The sequence below is a fragment of the Seriola aureovittata genome, chromosome 18 (genome assembly GCF_021018895.1).
Source record: "Seriola aureovittata isolate HTS-2021-v1 ecotype China chromosome 18, ASM2101889v1, whole genome shotgun sequence".
NCBI classification, from domain to species: domain Eukaryota; kingdom Metazoa; phylum Chordata; class Actinopteri; order Carangiformes; family Carangidae; genus Seriola; species Seriola aureovittata.
This window is the reverse complement of record NC_079381.1, coordinates 20,129,911-20,155,580: the sequence shown is the minus strand read 5'-3', so window position 1 is coordinate 20,155,580 and position 25,670 is coordinate 20,129,911. Positions and strand designations below refer to the sequence as shown.

At 39.8% G+C, this 25,670-nt stretch overlaps 1 protein-coding gene across 2 annotated transcripts in view; it reads left to right on the top strand.

Annotated features, from left to right (window-relative positions):
- The window catches only part of LOC130186569 (zinc finger SWIM domain-containing protein 6), a 44,138-nt gene extending 27,489 nt beyond the window's left edge, over positions 1 to 16,649 (top strand). The window contains exons 5-15 of one of the 2 annotated variants that reach the window (XR_008830307.1): positions 933 to 1,112; positions 2,057 to 2,233; positions 2,343 to 2,489; positions 3,586 to 3,732; positions 5,485 to 5,745; positions 7,483 to 7,618; positions 9,194 to 9,351; positions 9,972 to 10,135; positions 10,256 to 10,337; positions 12,762 to 14,882; positions 15,001 to 16,649. Coding sequence is in view for 1 of the 2 variants with exons in the window: in XM_056403769.1 (XP_056259744.1) it covers positions 933 to 1,112; positions 2,057 to 2,233; positions 2,343 to 2,489; positions 3,586 to 3,732; positions 5,485 to 5,745; positions 7,483 to 7,618; positions 9,194 to 9,351; positions 9,972 to 10,135; positions 10,256 to 10,337; positions 12,762 to 13,624 (2,315 nt within the window). In the remaining variant the exon portion in view is untranslated. Of the gene's footprint in view, positions 1 to 932; positions 1,113 to 2,056; positions 2,234 to 2,342; positions 2,490 to 3,585; positions 3,733 to 5,484; positions 5,746 to 7,482; positions 7,619 to 9,193; positions 9,352 to 9,971; positions 10,136 to 10,255; positions 10,338 to 12,761 lie in introns of both variants that reach the window. The other variant, XM_056403769.1, reaches the window with a different exon arrangement.
- Positions 16,650 to 25,670: the final 9,021 nt, after the last annotated feature.

Here is a 25,670-nt window from a genome sequence, read left to right as displayed (position 1 = left end):
TGTTGTATTAAATGTTTAATCACAAACCTTCTAGTTAATAAATCATGAATTAGCCTGCAGGTTAAAATTCTGCCCCTTCCCTCCTCTGTTTTTTTTGGTTTCATCCCTCCGCTGCTGGAGGTTGTTGCTCTGCGTTTCGTCACTCACGTCTCTCCGCTCGTTGTTGTCCCTGCTGCAGCCTTAACAAAGAGACTCTCCTCCTGTCCCCTCCCCCCACCCTCAGCCTCCCTCCCTGCTCCATTCACTTCCTCCTCACCTCTCCTCCGTGTCCTCCCCCTTTTTTTCCCGCTCACTTCACCTCTTCTTCTTTTCTTCTCCCGTTTCATTTTGTCACCTGTCGTTCCTTTATTTATCCGTCAACATACTCATCGTGCCTTTGTCCTCCAATCTGTGTCCAGTGTCTTCATGTTTTTAGCCAGAAATGCAGGAAGTCGATTAATCAATTAGTCAGTCGTCAGAAAATTAATCAGCTGCTAGTATGATAAGTGATTACTTCAATTAGAAGTAGATTTTTTTTTTTATTCTTTATTTTTTGCCTGCAGTTTCTACGTGGGAACGTTTGGTGCTGTTTTTTAATTGTGAACTAAAAATCTTTGAATTTGGACTTAAGAGCTGAAATCATCCAGTCATCTAAGTTGTTGTGTTTGATGACGGATTGAGATTCAGTGAAAAAGGCTCAGCGGCGTCAGAGAAAGACGTTTTATTCCTCATTTATCAAACGATTTAAAACTTTTTCAGTTATTTGCAGCTTTACTCCCTCTGTTCATTTTAACTCTAGAATTACTGGTAAAACATAAAGATCCTGTGAATCTTTGTTTACCTCGTGTATAGACTGATGAATGCCACTAAAACTGGAATTATGTTTTGAGGGTACAGTGTTTGTATGTGTGTGTGTTTTGTATTTAACTGTAAATGTGTGTGTTTCTGTGCAGGGGCCCTGTGGATGTGCATCGTGTTGAACCCACACTGTAAACCCGAACAGAAAGGCTTCTGGCTTCGACAGCTTCGCAGGTGGAACAGCGTGGACGTCTGTCCCTTGGAGGACGGTAACCATGGCAGCGAGCTGACCAATCTGACCAATGCACTGCCCCAGGGCCCTCCCGGCAACCCAGGTGAGATGACACCTGGCTGAAGCAGAGACATCGCATCGCTTTATTTCCAAATCCTTTCCCACTTCAGGTTCTGAACGTTTCTGTCTGTGTCTCCTCCTCTTCCTCTTCCTCCCTCCTCCTCCAGCCTCCTCCTCTGCTGCTGTATTAACACTTAAGTCGCTTTTCTCCACCCTCCCCCCTCTCTTTTAATCAAGTCTCCCTCCTTCAATCTCGTGCCTGCGAGCCTTATTACCCATTTAGTGCAGCTAATAGAATGAGCCTAATAACACAGTTGAGGTCCTGGAGATTTCTCTGGCCTCTATTCCTTCGTGCTTCCACTGAAGCCGAGAAAAACACGAGCAAACAAACGTTTCTATTACGTTTCTTTATTTTATCTATTAATATTATTTTTTCAGTCTTAGCTTTTTATTTATAATTTTCAGATCTAGTCCCCGTGTTTTGAGGGATGTAAACAGGAAGTATAATGTTGCCAGGGATTCAGTGAGTTATGCTGTCGGCTACAGCTTTAGCACTGTTAACGTATATATTTGTTTAGATTTTTCTGTGATTTCTGTGAAGCGTGTTTATGGATGTTAATTCACAGTGGAGAATGAAGATAATGATGTCCTCAGAAAGCGCATGTCACGCCGGATTAAAAAATATATGAATCATGTCTGTGTGTTCATATTTGACAGAATTATGACTCAGAGAAGGGAGTATGGTTTTTGAAGCTAATTGCAGAAATGGAGCGCTAAGGGTTTTTCAAGTCGCTTAATTGCCTCCATGAGCTGTTTGTCACAGCAACTGCAGCTCCAGCAGCCGATAAACCAGGCAAATCAGCAGCCACACACACACACACACACACTCTCTCACACACACACACACACACTCTCTCACACACACACACAGAAAAACCTCTGTGCTAGCATGTGGGTTTTAAAAACACCTGACCTCTTGTCTCTCAGACTCACTGACTCGGCCTCACCGGACCGTGTTCACGCGAGCGATCGAGGCCTGCGACCTGCACTGGCAGGACCCTCACCTGCAGCACATAATCACCGTGGACCACTATGCCAACTACTGTTACCATGACAACCTGGACAGCTCCCTCTTCGACGCCCGAGGGTGGCCCCTGTGGCACGGTGAGAGAGCAGGCGGCCGCACGTGGTTCGGAGGCGAGACAAGTCAAATTAATGAGATGAAACCGAACAGGCAGAAAATGAAAATGTCTCCGCTTCTTCCATCTCGCAGAGCACGTCCCCACGGCCTGCGCCCGAGTGGACGCCCTGAGATCACACGGTTACCCCAAGGAGGCGCTCAGGCTGGCCATCGCCATAGTCAACACACTGAGGAGGCAACAGCAGAAACAGCTGGAGTTCTTCCGCACTCATAAAAAAGGTCAGTTTATCCTCCATCAAGCTTTTTTTTATTTTTTTATTTTAACATTTAAGCATTTTAATAGCAGAGAGATCCCTCCCCCGTTGCTCTCCTCTGCTTCTTCTCTCATTCTTTCCCCATTAAAGGGTTTTTGAGTGAGTATTTCCGTATCTGACTGACTGTTGTACAGATTGTAAAGCCCCTTGAGGCAAATTTGTGGTTTATGATCTTGGACTATATGACTATAATTAATTTGATTTGACTGAAATGATGCCATTAAGTTGCTATTAAATCTTTTTTAAGGTATGTATGTATTTGGGCTCCTAAAACATTTTAATGATTATTGAGAATATAAAGCATGGCATCCCGTGTGCCTTTGTGTATACAAGGCTTCTTTACTCATTGTGTTTCATGTCACAGCTCATCTGTAAACTGCATAGAAATAACAGCGATCACATGTGTCAGAACATTTAATATTAGCCTATAAACTTTCATACATTCATGATTTCATATTTAATATGAGTTCAGCTGGAGCGTTGTCAATCATGACGCAATCAAACCGTCCTAGACACTAAAAAGCAGTAAAAAAAGTTTAAAAAATGATTGTATTCTTTAATGAAAGTACCTCTTGAATGTATGGAAGTTTTAGGGTGCGGTGTGTGTCACTACGTAGCCGACGTTAGAATCAACAGCTGATTACTGACCAGTCTAGATCCTTTACTTGCCAAGAGTTGTCTCCAGCTAGCAACCCCCTTGTTTTGCTTCTATTTCTATCGTTCCTTTTCATCTACTGAAGTTAGCATGCTAACCAGCTAGCCCAGGCTCGTTTTTACAAAACTACAAATGTTTTCTGGTTCATAACCTTCATTCACCATTTCTGTATTATCATCTGTATCAGTAGTTCCACCTTTTAAAGATCTCATCCAGACATGTTGTAAGACATAAAAATACTCTAAAAACACATGTATGAGCTTTTAGGAGCTTTAAATACAAGTATGCACTTATTTTCATTTTCCGCGTTGTCTCCCTACACTCAGCGTTTCAGTGTAACACTGTTGTAACACCACCAGAGTGTAAACAGCTCATTAACAGTCAGTGTGTGCATGTGTTACTGCAGAGCTGCTCCATAAAGGCATAACATCAGTTACCAACCTGGAGGGTTGGGTGGGCCACCCTCTGGACCCCATCGGCACACTGTTCAGCACCCTGATGGAGACGGGCCAGGCCAGCGAGGACGGGGCCACGGTCCTGCTCGACTTCTCAGGTACGCATTGATACACACTCAGATCCTTTATTTAGGCAGGGCGAGTTTATTTATGTGGTACATTTCATACAGAAAAACAATTCAAAGATCTTCACACAATGTAGTAAAATATTTTAAAAAAGAAAGAAAAACAGCATAAAAACATTAAAAATACAAAATAAAAGAATAAAAGCCTTTTTAAAGGAACTTAAAATGTTAGAAACATAAATACAAAGAAGGAGGACAAGATGGTTAATGAGTAATTAAGGTTCAGTCAAAGGGAGCTGAGGACATAAAGGTTGTTGGCGTTTATCTGCAAAATGTACTTTAAAGTATCAAAGAGAAAGTACTCGCAATGCAGAAAAAAGGGATTTGACTGATGTACAATAATTATATATGTTGTAGCTGCTGCTTTATATACAGTTAATAGTTTTGTCCAGTGGTTCCCAACCTCGGGGGCGGGCCCTTTCAGATGGTCACCAGACAAAGATGAGGGGTCATGAGGTGATTAATTGGAAAGGAAAGAAGATGTTGAACTCAGACATCTAAAATGTGAGAGGGAGTTAGTTTTTTTTTTAAGGAGTCCCAAGCCAAGAAGGTTAAGAACCACTAGTTTAGTCATTAATGATGCATTTCATTGTATAAAATCTTAATTTGACAAGTAATTAAAGCCGTCAGGTTAATGTAGTGCAGTGAAAAGTCGAAGCATAAAGTAGCAGCAAACAGAAATACTCGAGTAAAATACCTCAAAATTAAACTAAAGCACAGAACTGTAGTGAATGCACCAAGTAACAGCTCAGTGCTGCAGATACAGAACACAAACACGTTCTCCTGCCTCACACATTTACACTGCAGTGATTGCGTCTTCCTGTTGGAGCTGCAGGCCCTCAGCTTGCAATCAGCAGTGATGACACGAGTGCGCTGATTGGCCTGCAGTCATCCTCCAATAACAGCTCATGAATAAGAAATGCGGCAGGAAAAACACTCCAATTAAAATGTATTAATTATGTAGGGAGCTCAGCAAGACGAATTTCAACACACTCCAGCCTGAGAGGACGCGTCAGCTCTCACTCACTGTTTGTTTCTCCTGGAAAGTAGGTGAAGTGACATGTTGAAGCCGCTGGATGGACGAAGTCTTCAAAGTTTTCACTTAAAACTCTGCTATTTATATCTGTGTGCGTGCGTGTGTGTGTGTGTGTGTGTGTGTGTGTGTGTGTGTGTTCATTAGGGACTGTCAACCCTCCTGGGATGAACTGTGAGGTCTGCAAAGACATCATTAAGCCATTAAAACACATGATTACAGTCCTCAGGAGAACACACACTCTGAAAAAGGAACGCCAAAATGAACAAATAGATCAATAGATCTATCAATTCTCGGCTCAGTCAACAGCCCAAAGGGAGCATTCTCCTCCCCGGGTCGTCACTCACGCTGCAGCTGGGGTTCAATGGCATTTTATCAAATCTCAATCCAATTCTGAATCAGCTTCATCAAAGCTGAATCTTTTTTAATTCTTTATCGAATCCTTTTTAAGTCGTTTGTTTGGACACATCTTCACTAACAAACTTTTCAGAAGAATTCACATTCAATAAAATTGTTATCAAACTTTTTTTTTTTCTTCTTTACTGATACTCCTTCTCTGCAGAGTCAGAGAAGGAGACTAAAGACTAAAGTCGTTGGCCACAAAACTCAAGGAATCCTGGTAACCAGATCCAAAAAATCCCATGTCCACCTCTCATCCTGTCTCCCTCCCCCTCTCTGCTTCACCCCCCCAGGCTCGCTAGCTTCAGGTAGGAAGACGGAGCATCCTGTTTCCCCCGCGCAGCGTTTCCTGGAGGAAGGAGAGTCGTTCGTGTCGCTGGCCGTGGAGACGGCTCTGATCGGCCTGGGGCAGCAGAGGGTGATGCCCGACGGCCTTTACGCACAGGAGAAAGTGTGTCGCAACGAAGAGCAGCTGTTGGCCAAGCTCCAAGAAGTCGATCTGAACGACTCGTTGGTGAAGATCTTCCGGAAGCAAGCGGTTTTCCTGCTAGAGGGTGAGTGAGACTCAAACATGGTGAAGATTTGCTGCTTTTCTTTTGTCTTGTATATGATAGTAAATAGAATATTTTTGGGTTTTGTGTTGTTGAGACAAAATAACAAATTTAAGGTGTCCCCTTGAACCCATTATCAATTAATCTGTCAGTTATTTTCTCAATAAAATAGTAAATTGTCTTCAAATGTCTTGTTTTGTCCGACCAACTGTCCAGAACCCAAATATATTCACATTACCATTGTGTACGACAACGAGGAAACTTTAAACGCTCACATTTTGAAAGGATGAAATCAGCAAATGTTTGGTATTTTTGCTCAGAAACTGCCACAGATTACACTTACAAAATATAACGTGTTAATTAATAAAGCTTGGAGATGTTGGTAGGTGGAACCAGGCTAGTTGTTTCCCCCTGTATCCAGCCTTTATGCTAAGCTAAGCTAACCGGCTTCTGGCTCCCGCTTCATATTTACTGTACGGGCATGAAGGTATCGATCTTCTGATATAACTCTCATTAAGAAAGTGAAAAAATGTTAAACCCCTCAGCGAATCCAGTAGTGACACATTTTCACACCCATAACCGCAAACCAGCTCTTTGTGTGTGCTGTTGTTTTAACTCCGTGTACTTGTGTGTTCTGTGTTTACACTCTGACTGTTTGTACTTCTGTGCTCTGTGCTCTCAATTGTCTGATTGTGTTGTTTGCAGTGTCAGTCTGTGTGCTGATGTAGTGCGGATGAATGCGTGTGTCTGGTGTGGGTGGGTGTATGTGTGTGTAAGATGTGGCTCATCATGGTTCAAGGCATGTGGCATCTGCTAACTCTGTGTCATTAAAGCAAATGGTTTGAACGAATGCACCATTTTACATGTCTATATATATATTTGTGACCCGCTGTAAAAGACTTACATTGTTTGCGGCAGAGTTTACAAGTGCACAACAGAAGTGTTGGATTATTTGACAATTTACAGTAAAAACCAAGATCTGAAACACTGAGTCAAACCAAATAAAGGCAACACAGTTACATTAAACCTGGCATTTTAGATGCACAAGATGTTTGTTTTGCATTTCACATTTTCACTTTGGGCTGATATTAATTATGGATTACAATTATTATTGGCTGGTTTGTTATCCGACAGACAAAACTAATCCCGTATGAGAGCTGCAGAAAGGGTAGAGAAGTCAGAAAGTCTCGAGAGAGACGAACTCTTCATGTCAAAGAAAAAGAATGTAGAATGAACTTTAAAAAGTTTGTATCTTTACAGACAAATAACTCTGCTTTCATTTAACTGACTTACTGAAAATTATGAAAATAATATAAGAAATTTAAGCCATTCATTCTTTTTCATGTTTGGCTCAGACTAAAGTACAAAGACAAACAAACTGTACAGAGAAATAAAGGGTGGGTCCATCTCAATGCATTTTCTCAGAACCCGTCAAACTTCAAACTGTTCTGTGATTCTTGTAATTTCCCTTTTGCACTACATGCCAATTCATATTATTTCCGGCTTAGACAAAAGTCTTTTGGTGTTTGACTAACAAAAGTCATCGTCATACTGATACACAGCTGAGTCATACTCTCTGTGCTCTGCGCGTTTGATCAGCGGTATCAAAACTTGCTGACGTCTCAGGCAGGGAAATATCTGGTCCACAAGGCCACAGTCCAGTCATATGTGAACCGTCATGCTGCACATCTCTGTGCACAGACCGAACTGATCTCTGTGTTGTGTCCCCGTTTCCTGCAGCTGGTCCTTACAGTGGTCTGGGAGAATTACTCTACAGAGAAAGCGTCCCCATGCACACTTTTGCCAAGTATCTCTTCACCTCGCTGCTACCTCACGACGCCGAACTGGCGTACAAAATTGCACTGAGGGCCATGAGGTAAGAAAAAAAAAAAAAAAAACTCACCCACCTCACTTGTCTGTCTAAGAAGACCCAAGAGTATGTCGACGCTTCACCTGCTAATTCTTACAACACTGTTTTATGTGAGAAAACGATTAGTGTCAACGATCAGAGATATCTGTCCACAGTGAGCAAGAGAAACACTTGAGATGTCCTTTAATATTGGGGATCTGCCAAAATCCAAACCTGATCCGATGCTTACATTTACTTTAATATGAATCTGATTGGTGTTGACAGTTGACGTTGAAATAACAGCTGCAGCAGGAGCTACTCGATCCAAATACTGGAGCTCCGGGTTCAAAAATCCAAGAATTATTAAGTTTATAGTCTTCAATTATTGATATGCGAGTTCAACTGCTGATTATTATGTCAAGTCATTCACTAGAGAGAAGATGTCTCACTCTGTTGTAGTTGTTGGAACTACAAAAACACTGGATCGTTCAGTGGTGTTACAGAGTGCAGCGTCTTCCACAGAGAGCAACACAAACCTGCTAACAGACAAGTTTTATTTTGGCCTGTTATCAAGTTACTCTCAGAAGAAGCAGCTGCTACCAGAATGCTTTGCATGCTGCTCTTTGCTAATGATAATTAGCGTTGTAGCTTTGCGAACACATGCAACCTCTGTCTGAACTTAGTCAGTCCCTAGTGTGGACAAATAATCTCTCTCTCACACACACACACACACACACACACACACACACACACACATACTCCCACACACTCTGATATGCAGTGAAATGCTGCACCGTGTGGCCTGAGTGTTGTACAGGAGAGCAGCAACACCACAGAACACTGCAGAGCTCAGTAAAGAAACGATTGAGTATTGATAGATTGTTTTAGCAGATACTGATCCATATGTTCCAAATTCCTCTTAAGCTGACCAGTCACAGCGTGATGAGATCAGCTGTACTGACGTTTGAAAATGATTGATTAGAGAAATTTAAAGATGCCAGAGAGTTGTCATCCACCTCCTGCTCTCTGTGCTCTCCTGACATGGAGCAGGAGAGAGTTTGGGAGCTATCTGGGCCACTGTTTAATGACAAAACCTCCTTTTGCTGGAATATTCACTAAATAATTCAACAGTGCTGAAAACGAGTTTTATAAAATGTGTGAATAATAAATACATGCTGTTGCTTTCCTCTCTGACCGCCACAGGAAAATCTATTTCCTCTCGCCTTTGATTTTTTTATATGTAAATCTTTACATTTTTTTTTAATTCCAGACTTGAATTACAAAGGAGGAATATGAAACTCTCTATCACAGCAGTTATAACTGGATGCATCAGGAGTGTGTTTTGAGGAGAAAAAAAAAACGAGCTGAGCTGTTATTTTTAAACCCGTCTTTATTGTGGCCTGAGGCGAAGCTCCACCTGAGTTTATGTGGGCAGACATGCAAAGGAAAACTATTGATCGATTCTATAACTGGAGCGTTGCTCTCTAATAACTTCTTCACCTCCATGAAATCTTCCTCTGAGTAGACGGATCAGTTCCTGTGTGTTTACGTCTTTTCTTTCTGTGTCTAATAAAGTTTTTTTTTTTTCCCCTCTGTGCTCAGGTTGCCGGTCCTGGAGTCCACGGCCCCCTCCGGTGACTTGTCCCGGCCTCACCATATAGTGTCAGTGGTGCCCAACCGCTACCCTCGCTGGTTCACTCTCAGCCACATAGAGACCCAACAGTGTGAACTGGCCTCCACCATGCTCACTGCTGCTAAAGGTACCAACACACACACACACACACACACACACACACACACACAGGAAGAACAGTTTTAATGGTGGCAACGACAGAGAAATGGAAGGATTTCATGCAGTACTGTTGCATTAGACCAGTGGCTCTCAAAGTGGGGTGTGATATCCAAATTGCAAAATTGTCGTAGCGCTGTGGTGTTGCACCGTGTCAAAGCTCAAGCTTATGGTCAAGGTGTTCCACTTAGCGCTCCCCCTAGAGGCCTGGAGCACTTCCGTTGTGTTGTCTGAATATGCAACGCTTTTTTCTGTCACATTGGTTTTTGGGGTTTGTGTGTTTTTCATTTGCAGCACGTTGCCGTTGTTGTATTTGTTTGGTATTTTCATATGTGCTTTTGAAGCTGCATCGTTTATGAATTTGCAACTTGTTTCTGTTATAATTTGGTATATAGAAAAATTCATTTTTAAAATGAAAATGTCTCATTGTAACATGACAAGGATCCTTTTGAAATAAGAACAGTTTTATAATATGAGAAAATAAGCACTAATTTGTTTGACAAGATGTCAGCGATGCACTAATCCATCAGTAATGTTACAGGCAAGTAAGAATATCTATATAACGTCTGTATGTGTTTGTTGTGTTCTCAGGCGATGCTCATAAGCTACAAACAGTGTTAGAGTCCATCCAGAAGAACATCCACTCCTCATCCCACATCTTCAAACTGGCCCAGGATGCCTTCAAAATTGCCACTCTCATGGACAGCCTGCCGGACATCACGCTGCTCAAAGTCTCCCTGGAGCTGGGCCTCCAGGTGAGCAACAAAAACACACACAAACCCATATACACACACACACACACACACACACACACACACACACACACACACATTTCGTATCATGCAGACTCTGAGCTAATATCTTGTTTCCTACAGGTGATGAGAATGACCCTCTCGACTTTGAACTGGCGGAGGAGAGAGATGGTGCGATGGCTCGTCACTTGTGCTACTGAAGTTGGTGAGTTTGTTTTTCCCACAAGAAAATAACCTCACACAGTTTACAGTAATAACAGTGGCAGATTTACCACTGGAAATTTTTGAAGCAACTATTCCTGAATTTTCCTTTCTAGCCGACGATCAAATCCCAGAAAAATGTTAGTGTCCTCAACAGTTAATATTACATGTAGAAAACCAATGAGCAGCACAGTTCTTGTACTGCAGTTTAGAGCTAGTTAGCCCAAGTATTTTAGCATAGCATTAATGCAAAGGCAATTAAATGTGATTTTGTTCTAAAATAAATCGGTGTGGATGTTAACTACAGAAATACATACTCTGACAAGCAACATAAAGGTTAGTTTCATGCTTTACTGTTGATGTTTTCAGAGACAGAAGGCTTTTAGGATGATGAGGTCGTCATGTCTGTCTGAGTTTGACAAACACAATGTTATCTTGGGTAACGAGTTAGTCTGGGGTTATTGGTGCATAAACTCAAATCAAGTAAAGAACAGAACACAGCCGCTAACGTTTAACTCTTAACAGCTTTTTCTAACATAACCTGTGACCCAAGCTCAATAAATCATAATATACGCTTTGGAAGTAAAGCTAGGTTACTGTTAATAGTCAAAAAACACAGGCTTACCATCCAAATTTGTTGCAAATTTCAACGAGTTGGTTCAGTGAGAGTTAAACAATTTTGCCTCAAAAACTAAGAAGCTTTTTTGATATTTTCAGCATTTTCACTCAACAAAATACTCATAATAATAGGTGGATGGAAACACATTTATATTTAGCTAGTTAGAGGAGCTTGCCTAATAGCTGCATCTCACATCAGAGCAGACAAACACTGTTTAATCCATTCATTATTGGTGATTGAAGTAAAAACTATCCAGGTTCTTGAGTTTCTGAATATGAACATGGCTTCAACATGCAGGGAAATCCAAAGCTCGACAGGCCTACTATTAGCAAATGTTAACAAATGTCAGTTTCAAATAACTTGGAAAGATGTACGTATCCGTGATGTGATGTGTCCCTGTATACGCCTTGAGATGTGACATATTTTTGAGAAATACCAGGTCTGTCTTCAAAAGACCTTAAAAGTGGATTTCGAAGGCCTCTCAGCAGGAGGGGAGGAATGACTGGCAGCGTAGTAATTATGGAAGATTGTGGGCTCGGGGCTGATTAAGTGGGCCTTATGTTTGGACCTGAATACTGAAACCCAGCGGCTGATTTCCCTGAAGTGGACAGGAAGCTGGGTCCAGAGGGGAAAACCCTCCTCCCTGATGATTTCTTGTGAATGTAGAGGGAGTGAAAAGGAGTCCCTGTTTCTGTGAGCAGAGTTTGAATGGATTCATTGAGAACATGCCAGTTGGTGATGTAGAGTGGGGCCAGGCCGTATAATGTCACAGCATTAGAAATACAGTATTGAATTAAAAGGTAAAAAGCCTTTGTAAAACTGGCAACGCATTTTGTTTGACATACCCTGGAGACCGAAAAATATTCTGATCTTATAGAGGGTCAGGTGGAAAATAGGGATTTTTAGTAATTTGTACATTCTGTACATTCATAGTGGCAGTTGGATTTTTAATCTCTAAAAAGAGCGTTATAATTTTGCCAGAAGGAAATAATTGTCATTTTAACTGTTTTATATTATCTAGACTGCTGGATTTAAAGGACAAGGCTGGTGACATTTTATATTTTTGTTCTTGTCAACAAATTCCATGAAAATGCCAAAGCCATCAATGTGTTAGTCCATCTCTCTATAATTTCTTTCCGCCTGTGACACTCTGAGATTTCAAACTTTAAAATCAAAATAGCTTACAAATATAGAATTAAAATTTTAAAGAAAATGATTTCCTAAAACAGCTTGGTACTCTAGTTTTTGTAATCATTACTCAAAGGGGAGTACATGGTGCATTTGCTGGACAATTTTTTTTAGTGTTGTATTAATCCATATTTGGTGAGTGTCTGGGCCAGCAGGATGGTGGGATTGGGATTTTAGGATTAATAAAGCACCACTGTTTTATGTATATATGTGTGTGTATGTATATATATATGTATATATATATATATATATATATGTATAATATTTGGAATTCAATATTACCTCTTTAGTTTTTTATGTGTAAAATGCTCGTAAAAACAGGTGGATGGAAACACCCACTTACTGTTGGTTTTGTTAACCCTAAGAAAAATACAGAATATCACTGGACCTTTTTGTTTCACCAGGGTTTATATTGTATAATGTTAAGGCCATGTAATACCCAGAGTGTAGGAGGATATCATATTTTTGTCAAAACAGCACGTAGTACAAAGCATATAAAATGTAAAGAGTAGAGGACCTAAGATTGAGCCTTGGGGAACACCAAATGAACTTTAAAACAGAGAGAAGACTTTTCCATCCAGATTTAAATCTTTACTAAAATTTCCTCTCCTTTCTGTCTAGGTGTGTTTGCACTGGACAGCATCATGCAGAGCTGGTTCACCCTCTTCACCCCCACCGAAGCCACCAGTGTCGTGGCGAGCACAGTCATGTCCAACAGCACCATCGTCCGCCTGCATTTGGACTGCCACCAGCAGGAGAACCTGGCCAACTCCGCCCGCACCCTGGCCCTGCAGTGTGCCATGAAGGACCCCCAAAACTGTGCCCTGTCAGCCCTGACCCTCTGCGAGAAGGACCACATTGCCTTCGAGACAGCCTATCAGATTGTACTGGATGCAGCCACCACAGGAATGAACTACACACAGCTGTTTACAATAGCACGCTACATGGAGCACCGCGGTTACCCTATGAGGGCGTACAAATTAGCAACATTAGCCATGACTCACCTGAACCTCAGCTACAACCAAGACACACACCCGGCCATCAATGACGTGCTCTGGGCTTGTGCGCTCAGCCACTCGTTGGGGAAAAACGAACTGGCAGCTGTCATCCCCCTGGTGGTGAAGAGCGTGAAGTGCGCCACTGTCTTGTCGGACATTTTGCGGCGGTGCACGTTAACGACGCCGGGCATGGTGGCGCTGCACAGTCGCAGAAACTCTGGGAAGCTGATGTCTCTGGACAAGGCTCCACTCAGGCAGCTACTGGATGCCACGATCGGGGCCTACATCAACACGACGCACTCTCGGCTGACGCACATCAGCCCACGCCACTACAGCGAGTTCATCGAGTTCCTTAGCAAAGCCAGAGAGACGTTTCTCATGGCGCACGACGGACACATCCAGTTCACACAGTTCATAGACAACCTGAAACAGATATACAAGGGCAAGAAGAAACTCATGATGCTCGTTCGAGAGAGATTCGGTTGAAAGAGTATCAAAAGACCAAACTGCCCCTTTTTTTTTTTTTTTTTTACTTGAGTCTCTTGTTTTTATCCTTTCTAACTTGAAGTGAAAATCCACTTAAAACAATTCACACAAATCTTATTCCTATGAGTTGGGACTGCTGGGTCAAATGTGATAATGGACTGAAGGGGTGTTATTATATGCACATCACGTATAGGTGTGAGGCCATTTTAATAAGCAGCATCAATGAGAAAAAAGTTACGCCTGCAAACTCCCAAACCACAAAACTTATTTTTAAAAAAAGGCTTTCGATTCCAGTCGGATTTGCAGAGGGTCACATTTCTTAAAAATGGATACGACACCCATATGATAACATATATATATAACACAATATATATTTCAAAGCAATTAACAATGCAAGATTAAATCTCAAAGAGTAGAAGTACAAAGGAAATTCATCAAAATATCAACAATACATCAGAAAATGTGAATATAAATCAATAAATATACAAAAAGCATCTTAAAATGGATATTTTTTCATACCTCAATACCTTCCCATAATTATGAAATCCCTTCAGAAAATCTGCAGACGTGTTGTATTTTATATTTGAGCAGATAAGAAGTTACAATTTAAAATTAATCTAAGTTTCAAGAGTTTTGACCTGATAAATTTCCAACTAGGTTCGAACCTTTTAATAAAGTTTGTGACTTGGAGTCAGGGTGCAGGCGTCTTTCATCTAATGTGATAATAAATAATAATAGGAATAATAATAATTCCTATTTAATTCAAGCTGTACTGGTGTCAGCATTAGCACAGACAGATCCTTGGTTGATTTTAGTGTTGGAAAACTAATTAGACAGCCCAAGTTAATAGTAATTAGTTATGAATCTGCCTTTAGGGTAAATTTTGAAATCAAAAAAAAAAAAAAAGCAGCAACACCTGGTCTTGATGTGTATAAAACCAATACGTTTGCAGACGCAGAGAACTGTCATTTCGTGGAAGTTGGTGTGTTTCCCTTTACATGTATGAAAGCAGGAGAGTAAGAGTTTTACACTGAGTATATACTGTATTGTCCAGTGGCAAAATGTCCACCTTGCACTCCTCCTACGTCCCTCAGCTAACGTTCACAGCCTCAAAGAGAAAACAAAACGGCTTTAAACCAAACGGAGCAACTCCATCTGAAGTGACGAGTACCTCTTTTTAAAGGATCCAGCTTTACCCCCCACCCCCACCCCCTCCTTACCCAGTCCTTGCCTCCCCGCCTGCTGAACGGAGTGAAAGGTAAAAACTCCAGATCCACAATCAGAATTATTTTACTGGTTACTGGCCATCTTCAGGCTGATTGTTTTTTCTTGGCTTAGCAGTGTTGTCTCAAACGTTCAATATGCTTATTTTACAGACGCATTTGTCACGGAAACACAACGACAAACTGTCACAGTGCTCGCTCTTGTGGAAACTTTGCAACTGTCAACATACATTCTCAGGGATTTCTCTAAAAAAGGAAAAAAAGAAAAAAAAAAAAGAAAGCAGACAAAAAAAGAGAAAAGCATTTTATTGTCTTGTATATATGAAAGTATATGTCTGAATATTGAAAAAAAAAATGTATATGTTAACTAATTTATGACAGAATATTCTATGTAAGGCACAATACTTGAAGCTGCAGTACTTTTGGTTTTTGAAACAAGAAAAAAAAAACATATCAGAAGGACTTCAAAACGTTCGCCTTGCATCAGGGGCCAGTTCAAACTGTAGTACATACAAAGGCAAGTTTGGCTCTGCAGACATGTAATGAACTGCAGAAACTGGACACTCATAAGACGGTAAGAGTGTATTCTCCTGAACACAGGAGTGTATTGAGGATGGTAGAAGTCAGAGAAAGAGAGGACTGTGGAGGCAGAGCAGCTGCTGCCATGTTCTTCACGTCGTCTCCTGCAGTGACTCGCTCACAAAATGAAGCTGTTTTACGCTCAGTGTCCACGCCTCCTCTGCTGATGTCTCGACTTTGTGCAGGACAGAAAGTTGGCTATGGCTTTATTTTACGAGTTCCTTTTGTTTTCCAGCAAATTTCCTAGAAATTTTCCTCATAATTTCCTGAAGATTAGCTTGTTTTTAGCTGTAAATTACAAGGATACCTCCAAGAAAAGGCCTATGCAATTTGGTACCATAATACGTTTCCTGGAAAGAAGCATATAATATGTTAGTAATTATTGGTAAAATTTAAAGTGATCCAGTTATTTCTAAATGCTAAGCTAGTACAACCTTGAGACTTTTGATCAGAGGATAGCAGCAAGCAAACTGAGAGTAATAAATATTCACTGGGGGTTTAAATGAGCACTTTCTCTCATTAAACTGTATCTGGATGTCAATAATAAACTCAACACGTACGAATGATAAGGGAGATGGGACAAACTTTCTTGGAAACATCCATCTTATGTTGCAGGAAATTATGGAGGAAAGTTTCCAGAATATTAAATGGAAAATACAGAACTGGTTAAATAAACCGTTACAGGAAGTTGGTCTAAACTGTAGGTTTTGACTGTTCCACTTTTCTTTACACTTTTTATGTTTTTTTTTTTTATTATTTTATTTCTCCTCTTCTTCTACTGTTTTTATTTCTCTCTAGAATTCCTCACACGAGAACAGCCTTCTTTCTTGCCTTGTCTTAATGCTTTAAAATAACCAAATGGGAGTTCTAACTACCAAACCTTTTTCATACGCCAGCCGACTTCGGTTACAACCTGTTGGTGTCTTTTCGTTCTTTGCTGAACTTGGCTCTGTGTTTCTGTGCTTTAAAAGCTCATTCATCTGTTTTCAGTGTCGTCTCTTTAAAAGTCTGTCAGTAGCTCCTCTTTGTTTAGAAACCAGATTTTACTCCCTTTTATTTATTGCGTTAGGTAAATGATTGTACAACCATGTCAACATGCTCATGAAGTTGAAACTAAGATTTGATACACTGATTGATTTATTTATGTAACTAAATCACTGTTTTATAAACTTGTTGATGAATCAACATTTTGTTTTGATTAAATTAGTTTTTTGACAGCAGGATGACATCTGGTTTCTTTATTATTGAAGCTCTTTCAGCCACTTTATTTTTCTGTAATCTGTGTGAGAATTTGCCACCTTTTGATTTATTATTTAACTTTATAATTATAAGTTAAAATAGGCTGTGAAACATCTCTCAATATAAGTCTGAAAAGTGATTTTTATAGTGTTTCCATCATCTGGAAAGCAATGAAAGTAAAGATACACGTCCACAAATGATATGAATTGCATATTAATTACACCATAATAGGAGAATAAAATAAAATTCCTCAGTCATCTAAGGGTCAAAGATATTTGCTTTTTTATTTTAATTAACTTTTAACAACTTCAGTGTAAGAAAATATACATGGCTTTGTGAATTCAATTAAAACTTAATGGTGCTGACATGTTAACATTTGATTATTAATGTAGATTGATTATAACTGAATGTCGTTAACAGATCCTCTGAATGCCTCATATTAAGCAGCGAGAGAGAAACCGAGAGAAATATGAGGCATTCATTGCAGGACAGATTTTCCCTTCACTTTAGTGTACTGATCCATCGTTCATCAGATTTCTTGTTCTACTATGTAACTTGAGTTTATGGCAACACCTGCACTCTTTCAGATACCTGAATAAGGTGTTAACATGCCACAGTCTCCTAGTTTCTATGTGCTCCAGCTTCCAAATCCAGGTTTCTCAAAACCAGGATCTAATCCAAGTAAGTAACAAACAGAAGAACAAAGGCATCATGATTCCTGCCGGCTTACCCAGGTGCATGCTGGTCCTACATCTGTCTACCTACCTAAATAACCTCAAATACCCACAGTGTTACCACAGAGTTAACCAAAACTAACTATGCTGAACAAGCAAAAGATATAAATGAACTAATGACTAACGAAAGAGAACATAGCTCGCCTAAATCGGTTGACTTGGAGATGTAGCCTCTTGGAGGCACGTTGGAATGATCTAATGTGACTTCACTCCAAACACAGTGCGAACGGGTTCACTCAGATATTGGTAGGGAGATGTCCCTACCGTACATATTCAAACCTACGCCCTTGTGTTCATGCAATACAGTGAGTCACATCTGGACGCTGGCGTTATGACGATATAGAAACAGCAGAGCTAAGAAGAAATAGAGATAACTACACTGACGGCACAGAGTCGGCATTCATGATAAAACCAGACTGTTGCTTGAAAGCTGGATTCAAAATTTTAGTCCGTTTGAATCCAAACCTTCTGACACACCGGATCAACACTAATATTATGGGTGACAGGGACCAGGAGACTGGGGTGTAACAAGACAACTATAATTATAATAATATACACTCAATGTCCTCCTTTGGCAACAGGCCTGGATAGTTCATGACCAGACTGCTGTGGCTCGATTAAGCCCATTTATTGTTACAGTCTCACCAAGATCTTCATGTCTATTGAGTCAAATCGATCAGGGTCAAAAGAAGAAGGGAGGAGAAGAAAGTACATTGATGTATATGAGAGGATGACCGCAGGAGTTTTTATTTATTTATGTGTGAAGACAGAGACTCCACAGAAGTTAATGGATTATTTGGATCCTGGTTTGATCTTGTTGAGGAGCTTTAGCTGCTTCGGCAGACTCTCTCCTCTAATCTGCTTGTTTCAGACGTCAAAGTTTTCTCTTTTGGTACATCCAGTTATTCTGGCCTTGTGTGGTCTGCGACCGGAGTTTACTCTGGTCCATTTCTCTAAATTGTGATTAGTAAATTGGAGATTTGGTTTCTTGAGTTGCTCAATATAAATCCTCATTACATAGCTTGTTAGGAGTCTATTCACCAGTGTATATACTGTATTTGGAGGTAAAAACATGTATCCAAAGGTTTTAATGTTGGATTTTGTGAGAACAGTCACACAGATTAGTGCCCACAAAGAGGAAGTCATAATTTCTCTTAGTTCTCATTTTACTTCCTGCACAAGATAATTTGGGAATTTTAAGCTTTCCTTATCTACTTCCTGTCTCTCGTCAACAGCAAACAGGGACTCGTATGGACAGGAAGCTCTTAAAAAAAGGAAGTTTTGTTTCGGAAACAGAGGACCATTAAATGATGGAAATGTGGTCCAACTGCAGGGAAGTATAGACTTCAGTTGACTAAATTAATGTCCAGTTCTGGGGCGTATAGAAGCTCCCTACTCCATCAACTTCATCATTGTTTTCACGCTACGATTGTTTCTCTACGCATCCTTCATTCTTTTGGCTGCAGATTCAACGTCCAGATTAACTACTGAATCATTTTGAGCTTCCAGATATTGATGATTGAGTATTGATGAGAAAAATCTAAAGTGAATCATCACACACAAGGAGGCTCATATGAATATTTCTAATTCTAAATTAATATTATTTAATTTGACAAGAAATTCCACGCACAAGGTCCATTTACTGGAAACTGTCCAGAGCTTTCAGCCTCTTACCATGTGACTTAAGTCAACTGATAAACAATTAACTAAATTATAATATTTTGTATTATAATTTAGTTAGTTAGTACATTTTATTAATCAGGACTCTCTCAGGCTAGCTTAATTTTTTTTGGCACATTCATTTTTCACTTATAATGCTCATAATTAAGTTTCTAAGGCTTATGAACTTTTTTTTTTAACAACAATTTATTATTTATTATTTATTATTATTTACACCAAAGAATATAAATTCCAGTTTTCATCGTGTCAGCTTCATTTTGTCTCAGTCCTTTTCTCCAAACTTCAGTCATTCATTCAGTGGGTTGTTTCCTCTTACAGCAACATGTTTTAGGCGACGTTCAAGAACAAACACAAACCTGCAACAACTGGAACATCTCCAATATCGCACCATCATCTATCTGTCTTTCACACGCCTCCACACAGAAGCATTTATATATTTATACACATGATGTTGTATCTGATGACATTATTGCTACTTCAGCCTATTTTCTGGAGCTCACACACCAAAACGTCAATCAGAGCACATCCTGTAACCAGGCAGCAGCTTATTTCTGTAACCCCATCTGTGTAACTGGCACCACAGATAAATCTTATCACCCTTAATCACACATATCCTGTGTGGACCAGCCTGTTATTCCACTCCTGCTGCCATATTAGTGAAGCCATCCACTCCGTATTATCCATCTGTGATGGGAACTAAAAAAAAAAAAAAGGGTTTGTCCCAGAAGAGCAGAACAGTGAGATAAGATTTAGTTGTAGGTGACATTTTCTAATTTAACAGTTTTAAGAGATCTTTCTGCTTCACTAACCACTTAACAAAACAGAAACTTATTATCACTGCCCTCTTTCACTTCCTTTAATGGCTGTAAGTGGCTTTTTATACAGGTTATATTATATTTCACAATAATACCACATTAAAGAAAAGTTCTATATTTTTCTTACTGTCAACAAATCAAAGAAAAAAACAACAATGAATTGATCCAACTAACAAGTATGAGCCGCACTGTTGTACTATTCAGTGTACCAGGCTGTAATCACGTTTATTTCTGCTGTAAAGTCGGACATTTTAGAGTCTATGTGGATTGACTCACTTTCGGAGCCAGACTCTAGTGGTCATCGAAGGAACTTTACTTTTAGTGCCTGAAATGTTTGCACAGCTGTTTATGACTGCATGTTCTAATACTTTATGTATCTTATATTTGGAAAAGCTTTGGTGTTTTTTCAAGCATCCGAATTTAGCGGTAATTGTAACCAAATTTCCAGAAAGGCAGCAAAAGAAAATGCAAACTAATGCACCTTTCCCTTCACTACCGCTATGTGAATATCGAGAGATCATCAAGATGAACAGCTGTGCGCCAATGCTCCGGTCAGATACCAATAAACCATTGCAGAGGAGGGTGCAACAAGGTGACATAATTAAAAGAGCATCAGTCAAACATCAAACAATGGAAACCGTGTGGGAAAAGTTGATTTTAAAACAAACACATACAGAAATCATTGATTATAAGAAATTTTAAACAGTGCATGATATCTTAGATTAATTGAAGGTATCTCTGAATGGAGCTGTAAACCGAGAGTCTGACCCTGGATCAGCACAGCAGTAGATCACTGCTGCTGGGTTTGGAGGCAGAAATACGAGGTTGGACAAAGCACCTTGGTGAAGATTACTACACTGCACCAATCATCCATCACGCTCAGGCCTGTCCTTGGAATATATAATGTAATGATAATCTGATCCGGTATGCAAATGAAGGCATGATGGGGCGGCTGCAGGGAGAACAGTCCACCTGCCCCGCAACACAAGTGGCCCCTAAGTACTGATCTGCCATCAGATTACAGCCCTCAGTGGCTTATAGGCAGAGAGGAATGCAAATAGAACAATTGGCTTTAAAAAGGTTTTTACTGACATTGTTTGTTTGTTTTTAACAAATTAGTTTACCAGCAGTGCTGCTTGCAGGTAGGTACCATGTGATTCAGCCTCTTTATGAGCTAAACAGTCATTTAAACATGTGTTAACATCAGTGTTCCTGTCAGCACACAGTTTCCAGCTGCTTCGTTTCTGATCCACATCACAGTTGGTGCATGCACAATCACTAATGCACCATGACTGTCACACCAACTTAGGTAATTATATGCGCTGTCTGATGCTGGTAAGAACATGTGAACACACACACACATGCAGAGATGCTGATGTCGTGGGGTTGGGCGGGGCGGGGGTGGGGGTGAGGGGGGGATCATGACGTTTGAAAGACATTTTGTCTGATTCCCTTTGCCTCCATCAACACCAGACATAAATCTGCCTGTCACACTCCGTGATACATATTAGATAAAGTTATAGAGTTTGAGTTTAGAGACACCGTGTCCCTGACAGGAATAGTTTGACATTTGGGGAAAGAGCTTTATAATCACTTTCTTGTCGAGAATCAAATGAGATCTAGTAGTTTGTTTACATTGTCATCAGGGTGAAATTGAGTTTAATTTGCCAATTTGTTCTTCTTCTTTTCTTTTTTTTTAACAGTGTGATTTGCTAAATGTGACACTGCTACCTAGTGGTCCTGTATATCCTCATTCACTCAAACACGACCGAACACCTGTGTACGTTCGCCTACATGCAGCCCAGAGAAGCGTAATTCCAGCTTTAGATGATCAATAAAAAGCTTTAAAAGATCAATCCCTCTCATCTGTGTCCTTAAATATATAAAGCTACAGTGGCTCAGCACAAAGACTGGAGGCAGCAAGGCGCTGCAGGTGGCTGCTGGCTGTAGCTTTATATTTAATGTGGTTACTCTCCCTGTTCCCCAAATCACACGACACAAACGTGACATTTCCATCGTGTTTTTTACCATTTGAGGTTTAACTTGGGCTCTTCTCTTAAAATGAACCTGATTGGAGAATTATCAAAAATAATAGCGTGTTTTTTTCCACCACATGGTACCAACTCAACTACATTGTACCTGTACTTGCTTTTGGTGCCAGGAACATCTTTTTTCACTGCAGACAGACAGTACCCTCTCAATATGGCGTTACTATAGCGATGACGCAAGAACGAATAGAAATGTAACAGGCTACCTTGAGTGGTGTGCAGTCGCTTGGATGTTTAAAAATGGCGGGTTTGCTCAGAACGTCCAACGATGACGCAGTAGTGATGGTTCTTTCTGCCCAAACCAGTAGTCTGCAGTGTTTTCACGTCACATATTTGGTATCGCCTTAGTTCACTTGTTTGCAACTATCCACAACTTTTGCCTGATGGAAGACTAAAAGAGTTGGTTTTGAGCTGGTACCATGCAGCAGAAAAGGGCTATAACATTCATTTTCTTATGCTTTTGAAACCTAGCTGCAGAATAAACAGTGTGGCTCTAGAGTTTTGTGTAGTTTATTTCTGGTACTTGGAATTAAAGAAAAAGTACCGCCAGATTCTGAGACATTACATCAGTCCATACATCCGTACATATTACTGGAAATTAGGTATTCTGACATAAACATACCATTACCTATTTACCATTATCTGTTCATGTACAACACTTAACTGTCCTTTTTGATGCGGTAATTCACTGGTATCAACCATTATCAAAAGTGATGGCATCAGTGATACTGTCATATTTTGGACAAAAATAAAAATAAAAATTATGCTGGGAGAATTATTTAAAAGATACAAGAGTGACAAAAAAACTTCATCTTGTTGGGGTGCAACTGTATTGGTTTACAAGACCAATGAATTCTGTTAAATTCGGAGCCTGTGCTGCGGATCTGATGTCTTTTCATGTATCTCCATCAAGTCATATCACAACTCAGCATCTTTTCTAGAGCTGGAACATCAGCTTATTATTTCATCATTTCAATTACCTACAGAGTTCAACAACCTGTGAAAAGATTTCCGTGTCAAACCATACAAGACCTTTTGTCTCCATCAGGATGCATCATATTTATGACCTTTTCTTACAGGATGAAAACAACGTCACTCTCTTTTCTCTCATCGCTCTTTCATCTGCGCCAACGAGAAAGTGTGGGAGCTGTTGTCATTTTCATTTTGAGTCTCGTGGCCCGTAAAGTAGAAAACCTTCATATTCACAGCTTTAAAGGGAATCCAAAATGTCACAAGCAGAAGCGATTGCTGTCCATTAAGTTTTCATAAATGTCACGGTGAACGAGAGAGCCAATAGCAATTAGATATTTCCTGAAAGGCCACCTCTTCACAACAAAATCCTTCTTACTGAAGCACAGCGAAAGAGAATATGGTGAAACACCAGCACAATTCATCTAATTATTTTGGCGATTTCCATTTCAATAAGCAGTGTAATTATGTTAAGATCTGTTCTCCTGATGTAGTTATTAATTGATTCAATTTCTTCAGTTGTTTGATGTTTTATGGAGCATAAAGGAGCTTTTTTTCTATGTTTCTGTGCTGTATGACAGTGCTTTCAAAATACTGGTTGCACTTTTGATCTTTTGAGAAAAGTCCAATTGGTATTTTGATCGATTTATAAAGGTTGCATGATTAAAAAATGGTTAATCTCAAGATAAAACTTGACTAATTACACTGATGCTCAGTTACATCAGAGGGCAGTAATGGCTGATCATTCAGAGTCTCACTGGACCAATGGAAATATCCTCTCCAGTCTCTTAGCAACAGAGAGGTCCTTTCCGCCTGTTGATTGGCAGTAACAAGTGCTGCTGATAGCGAGGCTCTTTGGACCTGGTATTAAGTATCATCTCTTCACAAGGAGCCTTTTCAAATCTGAATGGTTCTGGTAAAAAAACATCTGAACAAGATGAAATGCCTCGTTAAGACCTAAGTGTGGTCAAGTTATTGTAATCAAATCTATTTTTTGCAGAGATGACACATGGCAACACTTTACTTCAGCTTCCCTTTATCTAGCATTTATAGGCAGTATACTGTATAAATATTTGAAACACAATATAATATGATTGTGAGCAGATATTAGGACATCTTAAGGACATGCATACTATCAGTTTATGTCAGACACACATATCTGCATACAATTACATAATAGTGTGTTACAAAACATGTATTAAATTATGTTATATTAGTGCATGGATGGATTACTAAACAAAAACAAAACAACTTCAAAGAGACACAAAAGCTACCGGGAAGAGACGTGAACAACTACATGCAAAATGTGCTCAAAGCTACACAGAAAAATACTAAAAAACATGCAAAAAAACTAATTTGAAAAAAAAGTGATGCTTTGATTAGAAAAAATGTCCCTATAATGAGTCAGCTGTAACATCTGAACAAGTGATTGAGAGTGTGTGTGCACTAGTCAGCAGCAGAGGTTTAAACTGTTAGCTAAAAGAATGATGGTTGAAATAGATAAATGTTTAAAAACCGTCTCCCCCTGTGATTTTTTTCACAAATCTCACCCTCACCTGTTTAAATTAGCTATTTATAAGTTTTGCTATTGCTACATAGCTAGCATTAGCATTTACATCTGTTTTGTTTTTTGTTTTTTTACCAGTCTATAAGAATCGTTGTGAGTTCAGGATCAAACTTCATTTCTTCGCTCACCAAGAGCTGTCTGCAGTGGTGGAAAACATCGCCAGTGTTAAATCTTGTCTCTGTCACACGTTTTCTTCTACTGAAGTTAGCATGCTAACTAGCCCGCTTCCAATGGTGACTTACTGTAGCCTCCAATCTTCCCTGGAGACATTATAAAGACAAGAATGGCCGAAGCTCTTGTCAAGCAACAATCACCACCATCCGCTTCCGGCAAAAAGAGCAGCAGAGAAAACTTACAAATAGTCGCTTTTAATTAGCTAAAACTATGAAAACAGCTGAAATTGTTAGCCTGTCATAATGGATAAAGGGCTTAAACAAATGCAAATGGGGCTGAAAAACATTATTGCTTTAAATAAAGGATTTTGTTAAATAACATGGTTTAAACATCTGGAGTGTAAGGTTAATGAAGGCCTGCTTACATTATTGTGACGGAGTTGTGGTGGTACATCAGACATAAAAAAAAAAAAAGTTGGAAACCACCGCAGTAAAACACAGGAACCAACACATTTAGTTTAGTTGTAAAAACTCTTCACCCTCTACTCCCCATAAGAAAAGTTTCATGTCATTTTGGTTCTATTTTCTTGACATTTCCAGGTTCTGTCCTTTGCTGAAATACCATGAAGGCTCCCCTAGAGGTCTCCGTTCCCAGGAGAAAATATGTGACAGATTTTATTGATATTTATGACCAGTGTTTATAATTAAATATTAATTAATACCTCCAGAGCTTACGCCTCCACATCGTCCCCATCAGGTGATTAATCGTTGCCATTTATTCACTCACCTAACAAGCCCATGAACCCAGCTTTTAATAGAATTAAGAGATCATTTCACTCAAACCCATTACCACCTGAAAAGAAGCAGCCTGCATTTAACATCAAAATTGCCCCTCTTGATAACGTCCGACCTCCCTGCAATAATTCCTTTGCCTCCCAATGTAAATGTGTAATGTAATCCCTCTGTGAGATTTACGATAAAGAAAAAATAAAAGGGAATTAATACATTAAAGTTAATTTATGGGCCTTTGTTAAAGCAGAGGAATTTCACCTGAGGGTATCTATTACCTTTATACTGTA